At 37.5% G+C, this 22,221-nt stretch overlaps 1 protein-coding gene across 1 annotated transcript in view; it reads left to right on the plus strand.

The window, feature by feature from the left end:
* The window catches only part of LOC123246558, a 228,958-nt gene that overhangs the window by 94,609 nt on the left and 112,128 nt on the right, over positions 1-22,221 (plus strand). Inside the window, exons 20-26 of the mRNA XM_044675405.1 lie at positions 1,644-1,799; positions 10,097-10,190; positions 11,064-11,201; positions 15,476-15,624; positions 16,893-17,001; positions 20,049-20,098; positions 21,425-21,601. Of these exons, the coding sequence (XP_044531340.1) occupies positions 1,644-1,799; positions 10,097-10,190; positions 11,064-11,201; positions 15,476-15,624; positions 16,893-17,001; positions 20,049-20,098; positions 21,425-21,601 (873 nt within the window). The remainder of the gene's footprint in view (positions 1-1,643; positions 1,800-10,096; positions 10,191-11,063; positions 11,202-15,475; positions 15,625-16,892; positions 17,002-20,048; positions 20,099-21,424; positions 21,602-22,221) is intronic.

Below are 22,221 nucleotides of genomic sequence, written 5' to 3' on the forward strand. Positions count from 1 at the left end.
TTATTAAAATAGGAATGATCCAGGTTCCTGAAATATATCATTATAATTCTCATTATTGGGCACAGCCCAATTTATGATTTATATGAGATATATGTGTATATGATTTAAATAGTAATAATTAATAGGAAACTTGTCTCCAAGTGAGGAAAATCTAAGTTCAAATTCTGCCCTGACACATACTAGTTAATATATGTAAAACTTTTTTCCTCCAATAATATTTTATAGTATTTTCCCAATTACATGGCAAAGCAATTTTTAACATTTGTTTTCTGATATTTTGCCATCCAGATTCTTCCCCTCTTTCCCTCTCCCTTCTCTGAGAAAGTAAACAATTTGATGATGTAGGTTATATACATGTGCCATGCAATATATATTTCCATATTCATCATATTGTAGAGGAAGACATATCACACATACAAAAAAACTCATGAAGAAAATAAAGTGAAAAATGGTGCTTTGATCTACATTCAGACTCTAATTCTTTCTCTGATGGTGGATAGTTTTTTTCATCATGGATGATGATCCATCATCAAAGATAGCCTTTGGAGTTGTCCTGAATCATAGTATTGATGATAAAAGCTAAATTGAACATAGCTGATCATAGTACAATATTGTTGTCCCTGTGTATAATGTTCTCTTGCTTTTTCTCACCTCGCTTTTCATCAGTTCACATAAGTCTTTCCAAGGTTTTCTGAAATCATCCTGTTCTCCATTTCTTATACCACTGTAGTATTCCTCTACAATCAAATACCACAACTTGTTCATCTATTATCCAATTGATGGGTATCCTCTCAGTTTCCAATTCTTTACCACCCCAAAAAGAGCTAAATGAGCTTATATATTAATACAATGAAAGGCAGCAAAGCTTAGTGGATTAAGTGCTAGCCTCTAAATCAGGGAGTCCTGGGTTCAAGTCCCACCTCTAGTACCTACTGGCTATGTGATCCTAATCACTTAACTTTGCAGTTTGCTAGTTAGTTCTCAAAAACCATAAGTTAATTTGAAGGTGCCCAAGTAGAAATATTTTTATCCAGAAGTTTTTTGTACCAATATAATTATAGGCTCACTGTCTGTTTGTTACCGTAGTCCTTAACACAAAAACATTTCAAAATGTCTAGATGCCTCTTTTCTAGCCACTTTCTCATCAAAACTGTTATATGATATAGAGAGAGGCAGCATCATGACCTTATGGATAGAGATGTGGCCTCAGAGTCTGGAGCACCTTCATCCATGACTGGCCTCTGGCATACATATTGGTCTGGGAACCTGAGAAAATCATGTATCTTCTCCGTACCCAGCATCCGACTAAGGCTATAATTTGCAAAGAAATTTGCTTTGCTGGAAGAAGGAAGAAGTTCCCTTTACCAATGAAATCCCCTTGTCATGTCATAAGATATAAAGGGACTGAGATCTTGACTCTCATTCACTTCAAAATTCATATAGTACTTTATTCTGCTTCTGACTTCCCTGGCATGTGTATTCAACTCTTGGGATTTTTTCTCAGCACCTCAATCATTGTTTTCCTTAAAAAAATAAATTTTCATTGATTTATTTTGGTTTTATGTCTCTTAGGTCTAGAACAAATAGACATTCAGGAAAAAAAAATAATAGCAGATAGAATGGGTATTTATTTTTAATTTTAGGCTCTACAAGATATTTGCCCAAGAGATGGGTTTTGATGAGTTCCATTTATACTTGAGGCCAGTCTACTTTGAATTCTCATCACATAAGGAGAAGGCAGAGCAACCACCTCCAACATTCATTACAACTCTCCTGGAAGATAATAGTCGAGTAGACAGGTAAGTCATCATGTATTATTTGTGTTATTTGAGGTGGAACAAGAGCAGAGATGAGACCATGACTCATATCCTGCTCTCCTAGTGAGTGATCTTATGAGTGGGAAAAAAAAAATTCTAACATCATTTATAACCCAAATTGAATCACCCTGTGAAACTTATTCCTTAGAGACTTTGCCTAAAGTCAAGAAGACCTGAGTTCAGATCGAACCTCAAATACTAACTAACTAACTATATAACCCTGGGCAAGTCACTTAATCTGTCTGCCTACATTTTCTCAACTCTAAAATAAGAGAATAACAGCACTTATCTCCTAGAGTTGTTGTAAGGTTCAAATGAGGTAATATTTGGAAAGCTCTTAGCACAGTGCCTGGTATATAGTAGGTACTATAGAGATAGTAGCTATAATTATAATTATTATTATTACTATCTAGGCTTTGATTTTTTTGAAATTTAGGAGAAAAATGAATAAGTGAGGGAAAGCTGATTTTTTAAAAAAGGTATCATATAAATTTTTAATGAAAATAAAACACACTGTCTCAGAATTTGAGAGTTGGAATGAACCTTGGTGGCCATCAACTCTACCCCTACATGAGAGAAGTGCCTACTATAACATACTTCTCAAGTGGTCATCCAGCCACTATTTGGAGACCTCCATTGAAGGGAAGCTCACTGTGCTTAAGGCCACCCATTCCACTTTTAGAAAGCTCTGATGAGAAGAAATTTTTTCCTGATGATCTAACCATTTGTCTTGGATCTGCCTCCTGGATTCCTACAGAACAAAGGTAATCCCTCTGCCACATGACTGCCCTTCAAAACTTTGAAGCAGGCTGTCTTGTCCTTTATTAATTACTATCATAATAACTATGAAATAAAAAGTTAAGACGAAGTAGTAGGACGCAATGAAGAAATGGGTGTGGCAATCAATATAGTTAGCAAAATGTTAGGGAGGAGCTGGCAAAAGACTTGGGATGAGCAAAGGATAAGTGGCTGGGAGCCTCAGGGCCTGACAGGTGATTTCCAGAGTTATAAGTTATGAAGCTTAAATTGGGCAGGAGTACCAATATCAGCAAGACAATGTTCTCAAAAGCCATTGTTCTGTGCTCTTCAATGCATGAGATTCTACTTGGTCTTGGCAGTCATGGCTTCAAAAAAAAAGTAGGTGAGGTCTAGCTAGAAATGTGATGAGGTTGGCCAAAAAAAAAAAAAAAAATACAGGTAGTTTCCAAAAAGAAGAATCTGACTCAGAAAGAAGACAAAGATGGAAGAGATGCAGTGGAGACTAGAAGAATAGGTTCAGAAAATTTTGACCTAGGGGCTCTGACTTTCTAATTTTTAGATAAAGTTATTAATAATCAAGAAACAAATGAATAATGCGTGGAATCAAGTGTCAAGTACAGGAAGCAGTACTAGTTTTGACTTTTAAAAGTTGCTGAGGGGGCAGCTGGGTGGCTCAGTGGATTGAGAACCAGGCCCAGAGATCAGAGGTCCTGGGTTCAAATCTGGCCTCAGATGCTTCCTAGATAGGGAAATCACTTGACCCTCCATTGTCTAGCCCTTATCATTTTTCTGCCTTATAACCAATATATAGTATTGATTCTAAGATAGAAGGTAAAAGCTTTAAATAACTAACTAACTAACTAACTAACTATATGAATGAATGAATGAATGAATGAATAAATGAACAAATGAACAAATAAATAAATAAATAAATGAAAAGGAGCTGAACGAGAAGGTATTAATGCTACCCCAAAATAAAAAAATGAAACAGAACAAAAGCAAAGGTTGGCCTTCAAGGAAATGCCAAAGTCTTTGTGGGGTAGAATGCAAAAACAGAGGAAATTAGTATATTGTCCTGCTCCCCCACAACAAAAATATACTAAGTTCCCTTTTGGCAGCTCTACAGAAGCAAATATGGTCTTGCCTAGAGACAATTCTTCTAGAAAGGGTAAGAATTTGAAGAAGAGTCAATTTAGTTTTCCTAGGCTTTTTTCTGTAGATACTTTCTTGAAGTTAGGTATCCTGTAATTCCAATCTCAATAAATGTCCTAGAGGCACTGGCTATTAAAGGAACCCTATACTTCATCTTTTTGCAAAATAAAGAATACTTTGTGATGTAAATGACCTGCACATGAGCTGTTTTATAAGGCTAGACCTTTTTATTTACTGGATTTTCATTAAAAAGAACATACCTGAACAACAATAATCAGTTATAAATTAATAGTCTCCATGTTTTGCTTTAAGGCATTGAGAGTCCTAGGATCTCATCTATGTGGGTATTCCTTCCAATAATGCCTATCTCAAGGCATCTGTATCCTCTCATCCTATGGAACTCTGGTCCATATCTTCCCATGAATCACATTACAAGGGGACCACTCCACTTGCTGGGGATCTTCTTTCATGTATCTTAACACTGTGTAGATCTCAACAGAGCACACAGGCTATTCATTACTTATTCTTGGTTCTTGCCAGATGACTGATCACCTTCTTTTCCAGCTATAAATCTTTCTGATGAAATACTTTATGCCATTTTCCATATGTAATTCTATATTGCTAATATGCTGGGGCTTGCTCACACCCACTAACATACCTCTTTATTGCCCTTTGAATAACCCACAACTTCAATTCTTTGGAGACTGTGGTATTTATATGCAAATATATAGATTGAACAAAGAGTGTCTTTTCCTCTCCCTCTCTCCCAGTCCCTCTCTATCTCTCTGTCTTTGTCTCTGTCTCTTGTCTCCCTCTCTCTTTCTCTCTCTCTCTCTTTCTCTCTCTCCCTCTCTGTCTCTCTCTCCCCATCTCTATCTCCCTCTCTCTGTGTTTCTGTTTGTCTGTCTGTCTGTCTGTCTGTCTCTCTCTTTCTGTCTCTCTGTCTCTGTCTCTGTCTCTCTGTCTCTCCCTGTCTTTCTCTCCATCTCATTTCCAGTTTAGTGACCACAATCTGAAACCACATAATGGAATTATATTGAGTACCTGCTCATTCAGGTAGTGACCCCCACCTGAACCCACTAAATACTACTCTTTTATCTGTAATGCCCAAGGGGCTAACCCATTGGGTAATCCCTGAGCCTTTGAGCAACTGCCTATGTGATCTACTTCAGGTTTATCAAACTCTAATAGAAATGGACCATTAAACCATACATAAAGAACCCTATGAGTATATACTGAACTACATATTAACACGATCTGTTTTATTGTGTTTTTATTTATTTTGTTAAATATTTCCTAATTACACATTAATCTGGCTCTGGATCAATTGGGAATCACTTGAAAGAGTGTCTTGATCTCCATGCAAGTGGGCATGTATTTGACTCTTCTGATCAACAAGATATTCTAGATAATATGCCAAAGGCTAGTCAAAATAAAAAGTATTGCTCTGGTTGGCTCAGGAAAGCCTTTATCAGAAAGTACTGGAATCTTGTCAGAGAGTGTTTAAGTAAGACTTTAATAAAATATTTAAACTAAATTTGCATATAACAAAATTCTTTTTGCTACCACATCACAGTTTTAGTCCTGTTGCTCCCATGATTCAAACCCAGACCTTCCATAAGCAACAGTTTTTATAACTTTTAACAAAAGATCAGTTTTTTTTTTACTTTAAATACCTCAATTGCCACATATTTTAGTACAGGATTATTGTAGTATTTTGTTCCTTTCTGCTGTGGTTGAATCTTTTTTCTATGGACAAAAATGGAATCAAAAGAAGCACGGTACCATTAAGATAGCTTTAGTTTGCTTGATCTACACTAGTTTGGGAGAATAGGCTATGCCCTAAGTTTGGAAAAACAAGAAGACCCTGAAGCAAAATAATAATTTTTCTTATGTATCAGGGAATGTTCATGAGAATGAAAAAAATAGAAAAGAAATTTAATGTAGGAGGACTCAGTTTCCTATAATTCTTGGCCCTGGGTCCAAGAGACAGGCATTGATAGGAAGAGGGTAAGGCCTTGCTTAGCCCAGATGCCATGGGGTCCAGGGCCTGATTGGAGCAGAAGGAGAAGACTGCTGGGAACCCAAAGGTTCCCAGTACAATGAGATAAGAGGTCATCTATAGTTATGGTAATGGGTGAAAGTGACCACAGCAAAGGCAGTCAGGACCTAAGAGGGTACAAACTGTGTGGGAAAACCAGAGCAAGGAAGAAAGGGGTCCAGGCTGCAATCTGGCAGACAATGATATAGGATGCAGATGTTGTCTTCATGATTTTCCAATTCTACCCATGCAACAGAGAAACCCTTCTTGGTGTTGTAAGTTTGTTTATGTGAGACTGGAGACTGATGCTTTGGGGATAAAGAACAATTTTTCTTGCTAAATGGGGCTTGAAGGCAAACCCCACCCAAATGGGGAAAAAAAACAACCTTAACTTATTTATAAAGGTCCTTCTCAAGGAAGGGAGGGTAGGAAGGGAGAGAATTTAGAATTCAGAAGTTTAAAAAAAGAATGTTAAAAATAGCTTTTACATGTAATTGGGGAAAAAAGTAAAATATTAAACAATAACAAAAAATACTCCCTTGATGCAGAGTTTGTTTAGAGTCCCATTTATACAGGTTTTTAGTGACTTGGAATGTTCTCTTATTTTTCTGAGAAAAGATTGAAATACATTCTTCCCACTGTTCCTGCCACCCGTTCTCTCCAATCCTGTTCGTGTTTGTATGAATTCCAAATAGCTAAAAACAAGCCGTTGAGATGGACATGATGTCTATGGACTTCTGGATAATTGTTAAGAGTCCTATTGTAGATTTCATATTTTTCCATGTAAAATGCAAAATAAACATATATATGAAACAAAAAATATAGGTTAATATGCTTTATATAAAATGTATATTAGGAACTTATGTTATATTATTATATTAATTTTATTATAAACAAATACTTCTGGATAAGATCTAGAAATAGGTCAAATTCAGCTTTCTCTAGCTTTAGCTGGCTGGATCAGAGCACCAGCCACAGAGATGAGTTATTTTGAGGAATCACCCAGATTAAACCCAGACCAGATGCCAAGAGTAGTGGGCTCTAAGGAACTCTCATTAATATAGGGGACTCACTCTATCAATTGTGGTTGGCACTTTTTCTGTAACTTAGAATCTTAGAGAGTTGCCTAGAGATTTGAGGGAGATAAAAAATTTGATTTGATAAATTTCATTATGGTGCAATATAAAGTATTTGATCCAGAGTCATAAAACCTGAGTCCCTTTCTGAATCTGTTGTGTATTCACTATTTACCTTGACCAGATCATACCAACATATACATGCCTTACTCTTCCTATCAATAACCTGAAAATAGTAATATTTGCTCTGTGAAGTATTAGGATTGCTTTTCTGATAAATTATTGATTTGCTTCCCCCTCACCTGAAGTTTTGTGATTGCTATGAAGATGGGAGAGGGAGGGAGGAGTGAGTGAGAGAGAGAAAAAGCAAGAAGAAAGAGGATGAAGAGAGGAGAAGAAGGAGGAGGAGGAGGAGGAGGAGGAGGAGGAGGAGGAGGAGGAGGAGGAGGAGGAGATGATGATGATGATGATGATGATTTTTTAAGGTCAGAAGAGAACTCAGAATTCATCCACTCCTAAGGTCCACAGATTATGAGTGTTTTTCATTTGCCCAAGGCTTTAGAAAGTAAGCAAGTGTCAGAATCGGGGTTTGAACCCACACCAAATCCTGTGTTCTGTTCACTATCCCATGGAGCAAGCCAGTAGAGATCATCTAGTAAATTGTGATGATTTGTTAGTCAGTCCTGCATTAGAATGAGGGGATCTATAGATTTTAATGACATTTGGTCATTTGGTTACATTGAAACTGGCATTATTTTAAAGTACTTAATTGGTCTGAATATCTGACTTCAACAAAATCTGAATGGAGCTAGTACTATAGAACTCCCATCCCCAAAGAGTATGAACTTTGTGCCAAGGTTAGAGTTCTACTTCCCACTTATAGATATATAGCAAGTGTGTTCTGGGCCTGTCTCAGAGACAGGCAGACTACATCTGCCCTCAGGGTACAAGGAGTATCCTAAAGATTTGAGGGTTTCTTCTCTATTGCCATCATCTGGAGACACCACCAGCTGTGTTCCCATCATTGATAAGTGCCAGTGACTAGAACCCCAGTTCTTTTTAACCATTTAACATCTATTAGCTTTTAGAAAGGGATATTTATAGCAATAGGTAAAATATAAATGTTCTACCCCCTCCCTTATATACTTAGAGATATACTCTCCTCTCACCTCAGTTTCTTGGGAATCTGGAATAAACTCCAAATCCCCTATTACTTATATGTGATTGCTACATGGCAGCTCCTCAGAATTCAAGGTCATAGAATGGAGAAGTATATGAGAGGGACAGCTGGGTGGCTCAGTGGATAGAGAGTCAGGCTTGGAGATAGGAGGTTCTTGGGTTCAAATATGGCCTCAGATCCTCCCTAGCTGTGTGACCCTAAGCAAATCACTTGACCTCAGTTGCCTACCCCATATCATTCTTTTGCCTTAGAACCAACACATAGAATTGATTCTAAGATACAAGGTAAGAGTTTAAAAAAAAGAAGAAGAAAAAGAAAGAAAAGCACATGAGGGAGCAAGTCAATGAACACTTATTAAGTACTTATTATGTGCCATGCAGGAGGATGGATCCCGTGCAGAAGGGGGTTCTCAAGTTTTATAATCAAATGGAAAGACTGTCCCCAAAATGAAGTAATAGGAAGGGAGGGGGTAACGAACAGTAAGAATGATCTTTTTGGGGGCAGCTGGGTAGCTCAGTGGAGTGAGAGTCAGGCCTAGAGACAGGAGGTCCTAGGTTCAAACCCGGCCTCAGACACTTCCCAGCTGTGTGACCCTGGGCAAGTCACTTGACCCCCATTGCCCACCCTTACCACTCTTCCACCTATGAGACAATACACCGAAGTACAAGGGTTTAAAAAAAAAATAAAAATAAAAATAAAAAAAAAAGAGTGATCTTTTTGTTTTTACTTCTTCATCTTTGAAAAGATCAACGAAGTTCGGAGGTCCAGATGCTTTCTGTCTTCAAAATGGGATACTGGTAGGGAGTATTTAATCTCTCTAGAGGCTGGAGAAAGTTGGTACTGGTAGATTAGAGCTCCAGAGAAACTGGATCCCAGCCTAAGCTGGTAGGGAGCAGAGAAGGATTATAACACACACAGCTGAGAAAAGAAAGGAGAAGATTTCATTTGTTTTCAGCCCTAAGATGTCTCCTTAGAAGATGATGAAATAAAGGTGACAGAACAGGGTGGAAGAAACTACAAGAGTATGATAAGGAAAGGGATAGGTATACAGCATCTGTTTCACAGCTTTTGGGTTCATAACTTTTCTTGCATCATGAATCCTTTTGGCATTCCGGTGAAATCCATGGACTCCTCAGAATAAAGTTTTTAGATGTATAAAATTAAGTATATGGGATTAAAAAGGAAACCAAAGGTTAATGAAAATAAAGCAGAATTTTTTTTCCTTCTAAGTTCCTGGACCCCAAGTTAAGAAAGCCTCCATTAGCAAAATAAGATTTTCTTAAAATACATCTCTCGGCTCTTGATATAAAGCCAAGTACCTACCTCACAAGGTTATCATGAGGATAAAATGAGATCATATATATGAAGTACTTTGCTTTAACAAATAAATATGAGCTATTGTTGTATTATTATTAAAACAATTTCTACAATTAATTAGGATAGGATTTTCCTGGAAAAGAACATCAAGCACAGTGGTAGAAAGGCCAAGAAACATAAATAACAAAATAGGGTCTATTTCTTAAAATTACATTTAAGAAAAAAAAATATTCAAACCCGGCCTCAGCCACTTCCCAGCTGTGTGACCCTGGGCAAGTCACTTGACCCCCATTGCCCACCCTTACCAATCTTCCACCTATGAGACAATACACCAAAGTACAAGGGTTTAAAAAAAATAAAAAAAATAGCTGGTTTCTCTGAAATTGAATGGTACTTTTAAAAAAGAAATTATAATTTTTTAGAATTATTTTTCATATTATTGCTTTTCGAATGAGATTTGTTTTTAGATGTGTACTATACATTCAGACATTCAGAAATGGCTTATATTTGAACCAATATGATATATTTGATTTATCTATAGCCTTTTGGAAAAAGATCTAAGTAATAAATTCAATATATATATATGTATATAGATAGATAGATAGATAATAATATTGTCATTCCAGAGAGGGAAGTCAAGACATTTATTCTGCTCTTTGGACTAACTATATATAGATATGTCGATATCCTATTCATGAGAGCCAAAAGACAGAGCAATGGGACTAGTGTTAATTTATTTGTTTTTTCCCTGTAGATATGCTCCCTCTACACTTCCATTGGCCATCTCTGAAGTAGATAATAATCATGTTGGAAAATTTAGTTTTCACAAAAAGGAAAGTATTTTTCAGGTAAATTGTTTTTCTCTTTTCTGCCAAAGGAAGTCATAGTAAACTAATAAGCCACATGCAGATTGCCTATTAGTAATATTATGTTATTTTAGCCCCAGAATTTTAGTTCCCTCTTGTAATCACAGCTCTCAAAAATCTAATAAGAATAATTATGTACTATTGTAGTTTGGCATAATGTATTATAATAACTGTAGCAGGAATCCCTGTTTGGCATTAAAAATAAGCTACATGTTTCTAATCACCTTCATTAAAGTGCCTTTTTTTTAAAAATGCACTTTATTTTGGGAGACTTTTAATTGAGTTTGTTAAATTATACAGTAGAATGTAAGCTCTTTGAGGGCAAGTTCTGATGTTCATTTTTGTTCTCTGTATCCCTAGTACCTTGTACAGAACCTGGCATAGAGCTGGTGCTTAATAAATGTGTATTGCATTAAGTACAGGAAACTTACTGATGTTCATTCCCCTCTGCCTTTTCAGAAAAGATTTCTTAGCTTTTCTCTGGGAGCAGTGGGAGGGGGAAGAAGAGATTAAACATGAACATGATCTGGGTTACTTTATTCTACATGGCAACCTACTTCTGGAGATAAATCTTTCAGAATTTGTCTAGTATCCTCAAAGGAGGCTGAATAAAATTTGCAGCTTTGGGGGAAAATTAGACCTGGGTGACTGCCATAAACTGAAATCAGTGCTCAAGGCTTCCTGAGAGACCATTTGCTCTAAATTCAGCCCTGGAGCTCAGAGGCCTGGGTCAGCACTGTTTTTAAAGGTCAGGGTATGTTTCCCACACAGTGAACAGATGGCACACATCTTCCTACCTTCTCCTTTGTGAGAGAAGAGCGAGTTCTTAATGTTTTTCATACTTTCTTCCTTTAGCTCTTGTTACATTCTGGAGTGGAAAACATGCAAGTGACACTCGCTTGCCAGACTGCTCAGAAAAATGCTCTCATGGTCACTGTCCAGCAGGCTGCCTTCTGCCACAGTCCACAGTCCATCTGCCCAGTGGACAGACAGGTCAGCCCAAGGGATTAGACAAACCAGAGAACTGCTGTGCTGTCACTAGCTGAAGCCAACTAATTGCATCTGGGGAGTTTGGCAATGTGTGATCATTGTAAATGTGAATCTCTGACCATATCCCTTACTATATTATTATCTACCTCTTGCTTTTCTTTTTCCTTTTTCTCTCCTGTAATGGGCGAGTTATTGATTCAGTTTCTATTGGTTACTTTAATGGACTGAACAAATGTAAATGTAAGGCATGTACAAAAAAATGTGGGAATTAACCTAGACTTGAGGAGATGAATTTTTAAACGATTGATTCTTCCTCATCCAAGTTCACTGAAGAAGAGTTCACTGAAGAAGAATGAAGGCAGATTTGAACGAACTGTAAAAAGAATTATCTAGTAAGCAAAAGAAGGTCAAGTCCCAGTAAGAAGGAAGTCAGAGCCCTCACAAGATGGTAACCTGATTGTTAGGTATCAACCTTTCCTATTATGGTTTCGACAAGAGTTCTTGGTACCAAGTTGGAAAGAAGAGAATGCTTTAGAGAAGGGAAAAGAGAAAGGGATGCAAGTTGTATTTGGAAGGAAAATAGAGAAGAAGGGATCTCTCCCCGAAATACACGTGGAGAGATTAAAGCTTAGGTTTAAAAAAATAAAAATAATTTCCCTAGAATCATTCTTGTAAACAGACTCTAGCTCATCTGGTTGTCAGGGAGTCTGTTTAGTTTGTTACTAAGGAGTTATCTCTCCCACCTTGGTCAACACCACTCTTTCCCTTTGGCTTTTTTCCATCTCATTTGAATAAAAGAATATAGTTCTCTTCTCTGCATATTGAGTTTGCTCCATCTGAGTTGTACCTTTTTTGTGATGGATTTTTCAAATAATTTTTATTCTATATTTAGAACCCCACCCCCACCATCCCCAGTGTGTTGAATTGTTTTAGCACAGATTATCATGAAAGCTCAATAAGGAATTAGACATGGAAATTTATTTTTAAAGCCCACTGACTGACTTTCTTTAGTGACATAATCTTATGATTCAAGACATTTTTCCCTTGTACTTAAATACCCAAAGGGTCTTTTTATTTTATTTTTTATTTCTTTAAATATTTTTCCATGTTTATACGATAAATTTTCTCTCTCTCCCCTCTTCCCTCCCACTTCCCAGATTCCACTGGGTTATACAAATGTTATAACTTGATACCTATTTCCATATTATTCATTTTTGCAATAGATTGCAATAATTGCAATAACAATTTTGTAATAATTGCAAAAATTATTTAATTTTGTGATCTTTGGAAACCAAAACACCAAATCATGTGCCCATATAAACAAGTGATAAGTCATATGTTTTTCTTCTGCATTTCTACTCCCATAGTTCTTTCTCTCAATGTGGATAGCATTCTTTCTCATAAGTCCCTCAGGATTGTCCTGGATCATTGTATTGCTCCTAGTAACAAAATCTATTACATTCCATTGTTCAACAATGTTTCATTTTTGGTGTACAATATTCTCCTGGTTCTGTTCATTTCACTCTGCATCAGTTCATGGAGGTTCTTCCAATTCATATAGAAATCCCCCAGTTCATCATTCCTTCAGCACAATAGTATTCCATCACCATAATATACCACAGTTTGTTCAGCCATTCCCCAATCAAGGGACACCCCCTTATTTTCCATTTTTTTGCCACCATAGAGTGTGGCTATGAATATTTTTATACAAGTATTTTTCCTTGTTATTTCTTTGTGGTACAAACCTAGTAGTGGTATTTTTGGATCAAAGGGCATGTATTCCCAAAGGGTCTTTAGAAGAAATAAGTTTGGGAACCACTAACAGGAGTTTCCTTTTAGGTCACCTTCTTTCCTTCACTCTGGGTTTTGTCCTAGTATAGAATCCTACTCAATCCTTTACTACCAGACTAATTTTCTTCCTTCTTGTGAAAAATGAAAAGGAGGAGAATTTTCCTTTACATAGATAGCTCATTAAAATTTGGAAATGAGTTTCCTCACCAAAATAATAGTACAAGTGTCACAGTGACACCCTGGACCTCCATTTGCATGAAGGTCAGGTGTATTATATTTCATTCCTCCCCCCAGCATTCTCCTATACTTTTAAGAGGTTGGAGGGGACAGTATCAATTCTTTGCCATTGACTCAAATCCCCACCAATTGTATTCTCTTAATTTTTAGGGGGTCTGAAGCATTCTAGTTCCTTTTAAACACTTACCAGTCAGATTATCTTTTGAAACAGAATATTTACTTCAAAGGTATAGCAATATCAAACGTTAAAAATTCCCTGTACTGTCTAGAAATAGCATCTTTTCACTCTTATTGGTCCCTGTAGCATGGGATTTGGTTCTCAACCTACCTTGGGTGTTATAGCATTAATCCCACCATGTTCCAAATCCAAAGTCCTTCTGTGCTTATGGCTTTCTCTGGGCTTCCCTGAAGGGCTGGTTATAACATCTAGAATCCTAGGCTCCAAGGTCACCATGTTTTGAGCTCCTAGACACTAAGACTTAATTCTCTGAACCTAGAACTAGAAAAGGACAAATGAAACAGACTAAAACTTCAAGGCCATTTCTCAGGGGCACAGGAAAGGGGAAAGGGAAAGTGACCTTTTCCTCACCCAGTTTAGTGCATGGTGCCATGCTATGAGTGAATGAGACCTTCACCCTTGGAAACCACCAGAAATGGGGAGATCTAGCCTGGTATTTTAAATCTTAGATTCTTAATAGCTTTGTGATTCTAGTCAAGTCATTTAATCTCTCTCGACCTCAGTTTCCTCATCTGCAAAAGGAGAGCTTTGCTCTCAGATGACCTGAAAGGCTCCTTCCAGCTCTAAATCTATGATTCCAATGGCCTCTTATGAGTTCAGTTTAAGAATGGATCCCAGAACTTCTCCTTGCAAAAACAATATTATATTTCTTATTCCACTTCTTTCCTACAAAATGATAACTTTCCCTTTTAGACAATATGTCTATAATTAAGGATTGCAGTCTATCTGTAATTTTCAGTCTTAGACTTAGTTGACTCAGAGAGATTATATAATTTACTCATAATCACACAACTAGTAAGCATCAGAATCAGGATTTGAATCCATATCCAAGTCTAGGACTGTATTCATTTTACAATGTTCTCTCTGTTTTATAGTATTTTAGAAAAATATAAAGAACATATTCAATACTTTTCAGCCTACAGGTCAGTTTATAACTTGTAAGATGTAGTTTTTATATTTGCTCTTTACCCAAGTTCAAATCCAGCTTTAGATGCTTACTACTTGGATGACCTGGGCAAATTGCTTCATCTCCTGATCTGAAAAATAGGGATAATCATCTCACCTACCTCCCAGAGTTATTATGAGGATTAATCAATATAATATTTGTAAAATATTTTGAAAAACCTTGAAGGGGCAGCTAATAGCACAGTGGATAGAGTGTTAAGCCTGGATGACCTAAATTCAAATCTAGCCTGAGATACTTCCTAGCTGTGTGACCCTGGGTAAGTCAATTAACCCCAATTGCCTAGCTCTTACTGCTCTTCTGTCTTAGAATTGATTCTAAGACATAAGGTAAAAAAATTAAAAAAAACAACAATCCATAAAGCACTATATAAGTGCTAGTTGCTATTATTATTATTATTAAATTATTATGCCTTGCCCATGATAATGGTGCTTTCATTTGCTTGCACTGAGTGCATATTCTGAAGTTATTTTCCATGCTTGCTTTAGCAATACATATACTGAAGTTATTTTCCAATTCTTGGACAATGGCTAAGTCAACAAACCATATTTACTGAGTGTTTCACTATGTTTGAGCCTTGCAGAGAGACCTTTGTTCAGCCATACTTTACTAGGGAAATAGCTTTTATTTTTCTCACTTCCCCATCCTCTTCCTTGTGTGGCTAAAGGGTGGGGTGGTCAGTGTTTGTATCATAATCTCATCTTTGGCAGCATCACCAGGCCCTGCCTGAACTAATTTTTTTTAGTCTTTATCATCTGTCTTAGAATCAATACTAAGTATTGGCTCCACAGCAGAAGAGCAGTAAAGGGCTAGGCAATTGGGATTAAGTGGCTTGTCCAGGGTCACACAGCTAGGAAGAGTCTGGCACCATATTTGAACTCCGAATCTCCCATTTCTAGGCTTGGCTCCCTATCCACTGAGCTATGCTAAAAGAACTGCTATAACTAGAAAATTGGGACCCATGGTCCCAAATCCCATAAATAGGGTCTTAAATCCAATGGTCCCTGAAAAAATGGTCCCTGGAATCCAATCCTTACAATATTCTAGGAAGGAAGTTCTCATCTGAGGAGCCATGAGAGGACAGGTTCCACCCATGGAAGGAGCAGCACTGGGAATGGTAGAGAAAGCACATCTTTGGCCTTCGAAGACTCAGGCTCAGTCTTCCCCTCTTCTCCAGGAGCCCAGGCTACTAAAAGGTACTGCTATCAGAGTTATGGAAAATGGTCCTATTTTCTCCTTTTCACTAAATAAAAAAAACATGTTATGTGGAAGCCAGTAGGAAAAGCACTTTTCTGGGAAAAAATTTGTTTAAAAGATGACTAGTCTGACAGGTGATGCCAATAAGGAATGCTCTATGGGTGCTGAGGTAGCATCCATGATCCTCTGTCATGTTTCTGAGGGTTGGAGTGGAATCTCTCTGGGATTGAGGGGTAGAGTATGTACAGAGTGTGTGAGCTCTCTACAGAAGAAGAGATTCTTGTTCAGTCCTTTTTCAGTTGTGTCTGATTCTTCATGACCCCATTTCGGTTTTTCTTGGCAAAGATGCAGGCATAGTTTGTCATTTCCTTCTCCAGCTCATTTTATAGGGGAGGAAACTGAGGCAAATGGTGTTAAATGCCTTGCCCAGGGGCACACAGCTACTAAGTATCTGAGGTTATATTTGAACTCAGAAAGACTTATCTTCTTGACTCTAGACCATTTATCCACTGTGCCAAGAGGAGGAAAAAGAAGGGAGAGGAAGGAACCAAAGAATTTGGGTTCAAATCCCACCTCTGATACTATCTATGTGATCTTGAGGACTTCATTTCTTGGACTAGTTTCTTTATGTGTAAAATTAGGGGGTTAGATTAGATGGCTTCTGAAGCTCCTTTCAGCTCTAGATCTCTGACCCAACGATCCTATTATAAGAGACTATGGATCTGACACTCATCTGCTATCACCTCCACCTATCACCCCAAATTGAGCAGTAATTAGGACTTTGTGCCTAGCATATCTGATCTTGGGAGGCCAAATCAATGTAGGAGACCACTTAGTTTCAGAGATAAATGAAGGGATTGTACTAGAAGAGCGCGGAGGCATCTTTATCTCTAGATCTATAATCCTATTAGCCTCTCTGGGCCTCAGTTTCTTCCTCTGTAAAATGAGGGAGTTGGGCTGGATGGCCTCAAAGGTGCCTTCAACGAACAAGTTGGACTGGGTGACTTCAAAGTCCTTTCCAGGTCTAAATCTGTAATCCTATGACTTTGTGGTGGGTTTTTTTTTAAAAGGAAGGAATTATAATCCCCAGTAAGCAAAGCTTCCTTGAAGCAGATATAGAACTAGGGAGAAAGGGACACCTGTTTGTGGACTAGTCTATTATCATTTCTGGGTGTTCCTGGGTACCTGGAGTGGTTTCTAATTTTCTTCTTGGCTGGTATTCAGTTACTTTACATATAGAACTCAGAGGTTTCTGTTCATTTGATAGGATGCCAGAGGCTTTTGTGTCTATTCAACTGGAAAAGCTGGGACTACGTGACATGATGCTGAGTACCTTCCTCCAAAGGAAGGAGACCATGAGCAAACGAGTGAAGCCTGTGAGTTTGCAATGAAAGGAGGGGGGCTGTTAGACTCTGCTACTTATTTGAGATTTTTAACAACAAAATGAGGGTTTGTATCAAGCATTTATATAGGACCTAATTTGTGCTATGAGGCTTTCTGTATGTATGTGTGTGTTTTTTGTTTTTTACAAATATTGTCTCATTTCATCCTTGTAAAAACCCTGGATATCTGCTAGGATTATTATCCCTATAATATATATTAGGGATTATATAAAATATCCCTATTATACACAATAGGGATTATATAAAAAGACTCATTTTACAGATGAGAAAACTGAGGCAGCCAGAGTTTTTTTGTGTGTGTGATTTGAGCAGGGCAACCCAGCTAGTATATGAAGCTGGATTTGAACTCAAGTTTTCTTGACTCCAGGTTTAGTGTTCTATCCATTGAACTATCAACTTCAGCTTGCAGACCCTGTTCCTAAAACTTATTATGTTTCATAGATTATCAGCCAACTTGAAGGTGATGTTATACTTCACTTTTTGAACTCATTCCCAGAAATATAGCTTGTTACAAATCTTTCTATTTACCTATAAGTAGTGGGCTTCAGAAATTAATACTATGTGGAGTGAGTGAACAAATTATGGTATCTCAATGAAGTAGAATATTCTTACACCTTTTAAAACTGAAATAGTTTGGTGACATAGTCGATAGAGAGCCAGCCTGGTGACGGGAGGTCTGGGGATCAAATTTTATACTTCCTAGCTTTGTGACCCTGGGCAAGTCACTTAATTTCATTTACAGAGCCCTTGTCCTTCTGTCCTAGAATTGTTACTAAGATGGAAAGTATGGATTTAAAAAAATTTTATAACATGTAGAATGGGTGAAAAAATTGTGATATCTGAATGAAGTAGAATATTGTTACACCTTTAAAAGAGAAGCCTGGGCAGACTTGTATGAACTGATGCAGAGTAAAGTAAGCTGAACCAGGAAAGCAATAAAAAAATGAATATAATGTTAGTAAAAAGAACACTGAAATAAGTAAACTAAAACAAAGTTGAATGCTATGCAATTCTGGTGACCAATGTAGGCTTGGAGAAGAGATGAGGAAAGATGCCTCTCTACTTTCTTTTGGAATAGAGAGTTATTAGACATGCAGAATGTTGAGTACACCACCCAATGTAGGTCCTGTTTTCCATTGGTTTTATTTACAAAGGAAGGCTCACCAGAGGAAAAGAGTATGTCTGGAAATTATGATGTGACAATTAAAACATCAAAACAATTCTAATTTGAAAAATTATTTAAAATCTAAATGTATACCAATGAATCCAACAATTTAATCTGAATAATGCCTAAGAAATTCAAGTTAAAATGGAATATAATCATTGGAGATCATAAGAAATATATATATATATAGTCTCTTTAATTTGCTTACCAATAGTTATAGAAAATTATTTTTAAAAATATTTTAAAAGACCATTCCTATTACTTTAAATTAATTTAAGTTTGAATTAATCCTAAAAGATCACTCTTATTAATGTTATAGCTTGCAAAGAAAAGGCAAGACATGATAAAATGACAATTGTACTAGAACTTAGGAAACCAGAGTTCTAGTCCTAGAAGGGCCATTTACTGTTTGATATTAAACATTCTCTATACTTCTCTGAACCTCATTTTCTTAATCTGTAAAATTAAGGATGCTGGAGTATCCAGGTTTTTTTTTAACATTTCATAATTTCATCTTTTGCAGTACTAACTGATAGAGTACTAACTGAGCTACATTTATAAATGTATATACGTATATATCTTATAGGTCCTTCTAGCACTGACATTCTATGATTTATATAATTAAGATGCTTACTTTGTTCTTAATTTTATTTCTTTTTCGAATTGCATTTTGGAGCAATCAGTATGGCACAATAGATAGAGGGGCAACCTTTGTGCAACAAAGAATTGAGTTTAAGTCCTATCTCAAGTCTGACACATACATACTAGCTATAACTATAGACAAGTCACTTCATATTTTCAGTACTTCAGACAGTTCTCGAGGAACTTAAATGTTAAATGATTTTTTGATCTACATCCATGGAGGAAATTTCCATATTGAAATTCCCCTACACAGATGAAATCAGCAACAAAAACATGGGAATCACTCAAATCCACGTTAATTTATTGACAAGAAATAACTGATTTCTTTGAGAGTGGAAAAAATTATATATATATATGTATATAACAGAGACAAACAGGTATATGTGTGCGTGCATATATATGTATGCATATATATGTACACATGTAGCATATGTATACACATGTTTACATGCATGCCTTTTATTATATGTGTGTATTGTGGTGTATATGCATGTGTACTCATGAATGTGCTGTGTGTGTGTCCTTGAGCTCTAGGATGTAACCCTAATATTGCCTGGAACCAGGGCTCCACTTACCAGCAATAACCAGACCCTGCCTCCACCTTCCCTCCCGCCATTTTCCTCAACCCCTTCCTCCAAGAACCACCTGGACTCTGACCCAGAGATTCCTGATCTATGATAGGGGACTTTTTACCTTATATCACTTAATACCAAGCTTCCAGGTCATTTCCCAGAAGTTTCCACACCATGCCACCTTGCACATGCTGCCTTCTCCCTAACCCCCTTTCCAACTCTTCTTTCTTTGTTGGGTTACCCTGTTCAGTAAAAGCCTCCTAGAGGACGGGTACCATCTTGCTCCTATTTGTATCCCTGGGGCTTTGCACAGTGCCTGACCCATGGAAAGAAATTAATAAATATGTTATTCATCATTCATTCATTCATTCATTCATTCATTCATTGTTGGGCACCGATTAACTACCAAAGAGGCAGAAACTCTTCACTAAGTAAAGAATACCACAGACCTATTAACTGACTTCTCAGAACATACAAAGCCTGGAGCACAGCAGAAAGTCTCCTCCTCAGGTGATTATCAGTGTCATTGCCTTAGAAAAAATGGAATTCAGCATTTCTGTGAGTATTTTAAGTCTGTGTATGAATGCAGGTGACCAGTTCAGTTGACTGTCTCATATAGGAAATATTTTCTTTTGGCACAGGATGAAATTGAGAAAGTCAAGCAGGAAGTGATTGTAGAATACTGTCAGAAGTAAGTACCGTATTTGGAAGTAAGATTCACGTTGGGTTTGGCCGTAAGGAATTTGATAAAGGGCAGCAGCTAAAACTTCAGCAAGTTCTGTAATGTACTTGGAACTCATGATGTTTAGTTGAGATGTGTAATGATTAAAATTCTTTGGAGACTGTATATTAATTTATAATTATTTATTAGTAAAAGTTAGAGAGAGAGAGACAGAGGCAGATGGAGAGATAGAAACACAGAGAAGGAGATGGAGACAGAGACGGAGAGAGAGATGGAGAGACAGACACAGAGACAGGGAGAGACAGAGACACGGACAGAGAGAGGCAAGAGACAGAGACAGAGTCAGAGACAGAGAATACTCAGTCACCCTAATTAAAAAAGGCTCCTCGCCCCACCACCCTTCTTCCACTCCAGATTTCATCCATGGAGAAGAGGAGCATTAAACGCTCCAGAGTACTAAGAAAGAGAGTCCCTTGCAAAAGAGAGCAAATTACTGCTCCCTCCTTTTCTTATGAGGCCAGTGATGTCATTTGTCCTGCGTCTCTCATTGGCCAGGCTTAACTTCAATCCTGTTTTGAGTCCTGACTTCTGGACACATCACCCATCACCTGGGACTTCCACCAGCCCCTTCCAGAAGTCAGGACTCCAGGTACCCATGTCACTTTAGTCAACTGACTCATAGGTGTCCTGACTTAATATGCAGGCACAAGTAAGGAGTTTTCAAATGGGTACATTTTCTATTAAATTCACCCAAATACAAGTAGGAGTACTCTGATAAATGTTTAACAACTATCTCTCCAAAAAATGTAGGCAGTACATACTTTTAAGTTTAATCTTCATTCTTTTCTTTAGTTTAGATAATCAACAAAACAATGTGAAGTCCTGATTTGTAGCATTTTCCAATTTCTGAGATATAAATGCTCACACTGAAAATTTAACTATCAACCCTCACTAGGACTCCAACACACTTTTGGAGATACCCCTAAAATCTAGGAATTTATATTTAACTAGAATGCTAGTTTTACTACCTGTATCAAAGGAAAAGCATAAACTTCCTTGAATTATCATTTGCCTTCAGCTTGAAGCACTTGAGAAATCAATCTGAAATCTTAGAAGGAATATTGGCTCTAGGGTTCAAAGAACCTGGTTCAAATTCTACTTCTGACCTTACTACGTATGTTACCTTGGGCAAGTCCTTAACCTTCTCTGAAACTCATGGTCTTCATCTGTAAAAATGGGTAGGTTAGATAGATGTCCTCTAAGGTATCTTCTAGCTCGCTTAGATATTTAACCTTAGTAGCAGACAGGGCCTCTTCTTTGGAATTCTCTCTGCAGGCTAAATCATCGCATGTCCCAGTACTCTCTCCGGGGCCAGATCATCACTTACTGCAATAGCCTAAGAGCCCTGCTGGAAGACTTCCCTACCATCAGAAGTACCTTCTTCATGATTGGGCAGTCACAAGAGAGAAAAGGAGAGAGGGACTCCAAGGAAGGTCTCCAGGCTAACCCCAGGTGGGTAATTTCTAACCCAGTTTTTCTGTTTTTAAGCATGAGATGGGGACCAGCAAAGCTAGGTAGCACAGTGGATAGAGTGCCCGTTGAAAGACTTGGGTTCAAATCTAGCCTCAGACACTTCCTAGCTATGTGACCCAGATCAAGTCACTTAACCCCAATTGCCCAGCCCTTGCCACTTTTCTGTCTTAGAATGGATACTAAAAGGTTTCTGTTTTTGTTTTTGTATTTTAAAAAGCACATGGGAAGCATCCTGGAATTTGGCCTAAAAACCCCCCTTCCTGGACCCATTCATTCATCTTGACAGTTGGATTCCAGTTAGAAGGGTTTGGGGGGAGCTCTTTGCACAATCAGATCCTACCCTCCAGCTGATCTGCTGTTAGTGGCTTAAGATACAATTGCTGGCTGGTCAAGAAGGACCAGTGGAAGACAGAACTCTAAATCAAAAGCATCTCTTTGTGTCCAAGCCCTGAAGGCTTTTTTCATCTGTGGTCAGTTTAGTTGCTTTTCTAATAGGCATAGTTTCCTTTTCCCTCCTGTGAGCCAAAAGATTTTCAACAATGGACAGTTTTATTAAAGCCACTAAGTCTGATGGGCAAATCTATTGTTCAGTAAGAACA

The sequence above is a fragment of the Gracilinanus agilis genome, chromosome 4 (assembly GCF_016433145.1).
Source record: "Gracilinanus agilis isolate LMUSP501 chromosome 4, AgileGrace, whole genome shotgun sequence".
Classification (NCBI taxonomy): Eukaryota; Metazoa; Chordata; class Mammalia; order Didelphimorphia; family Didelphidae; genus Gracilinanus; species Gracilinanus agilis.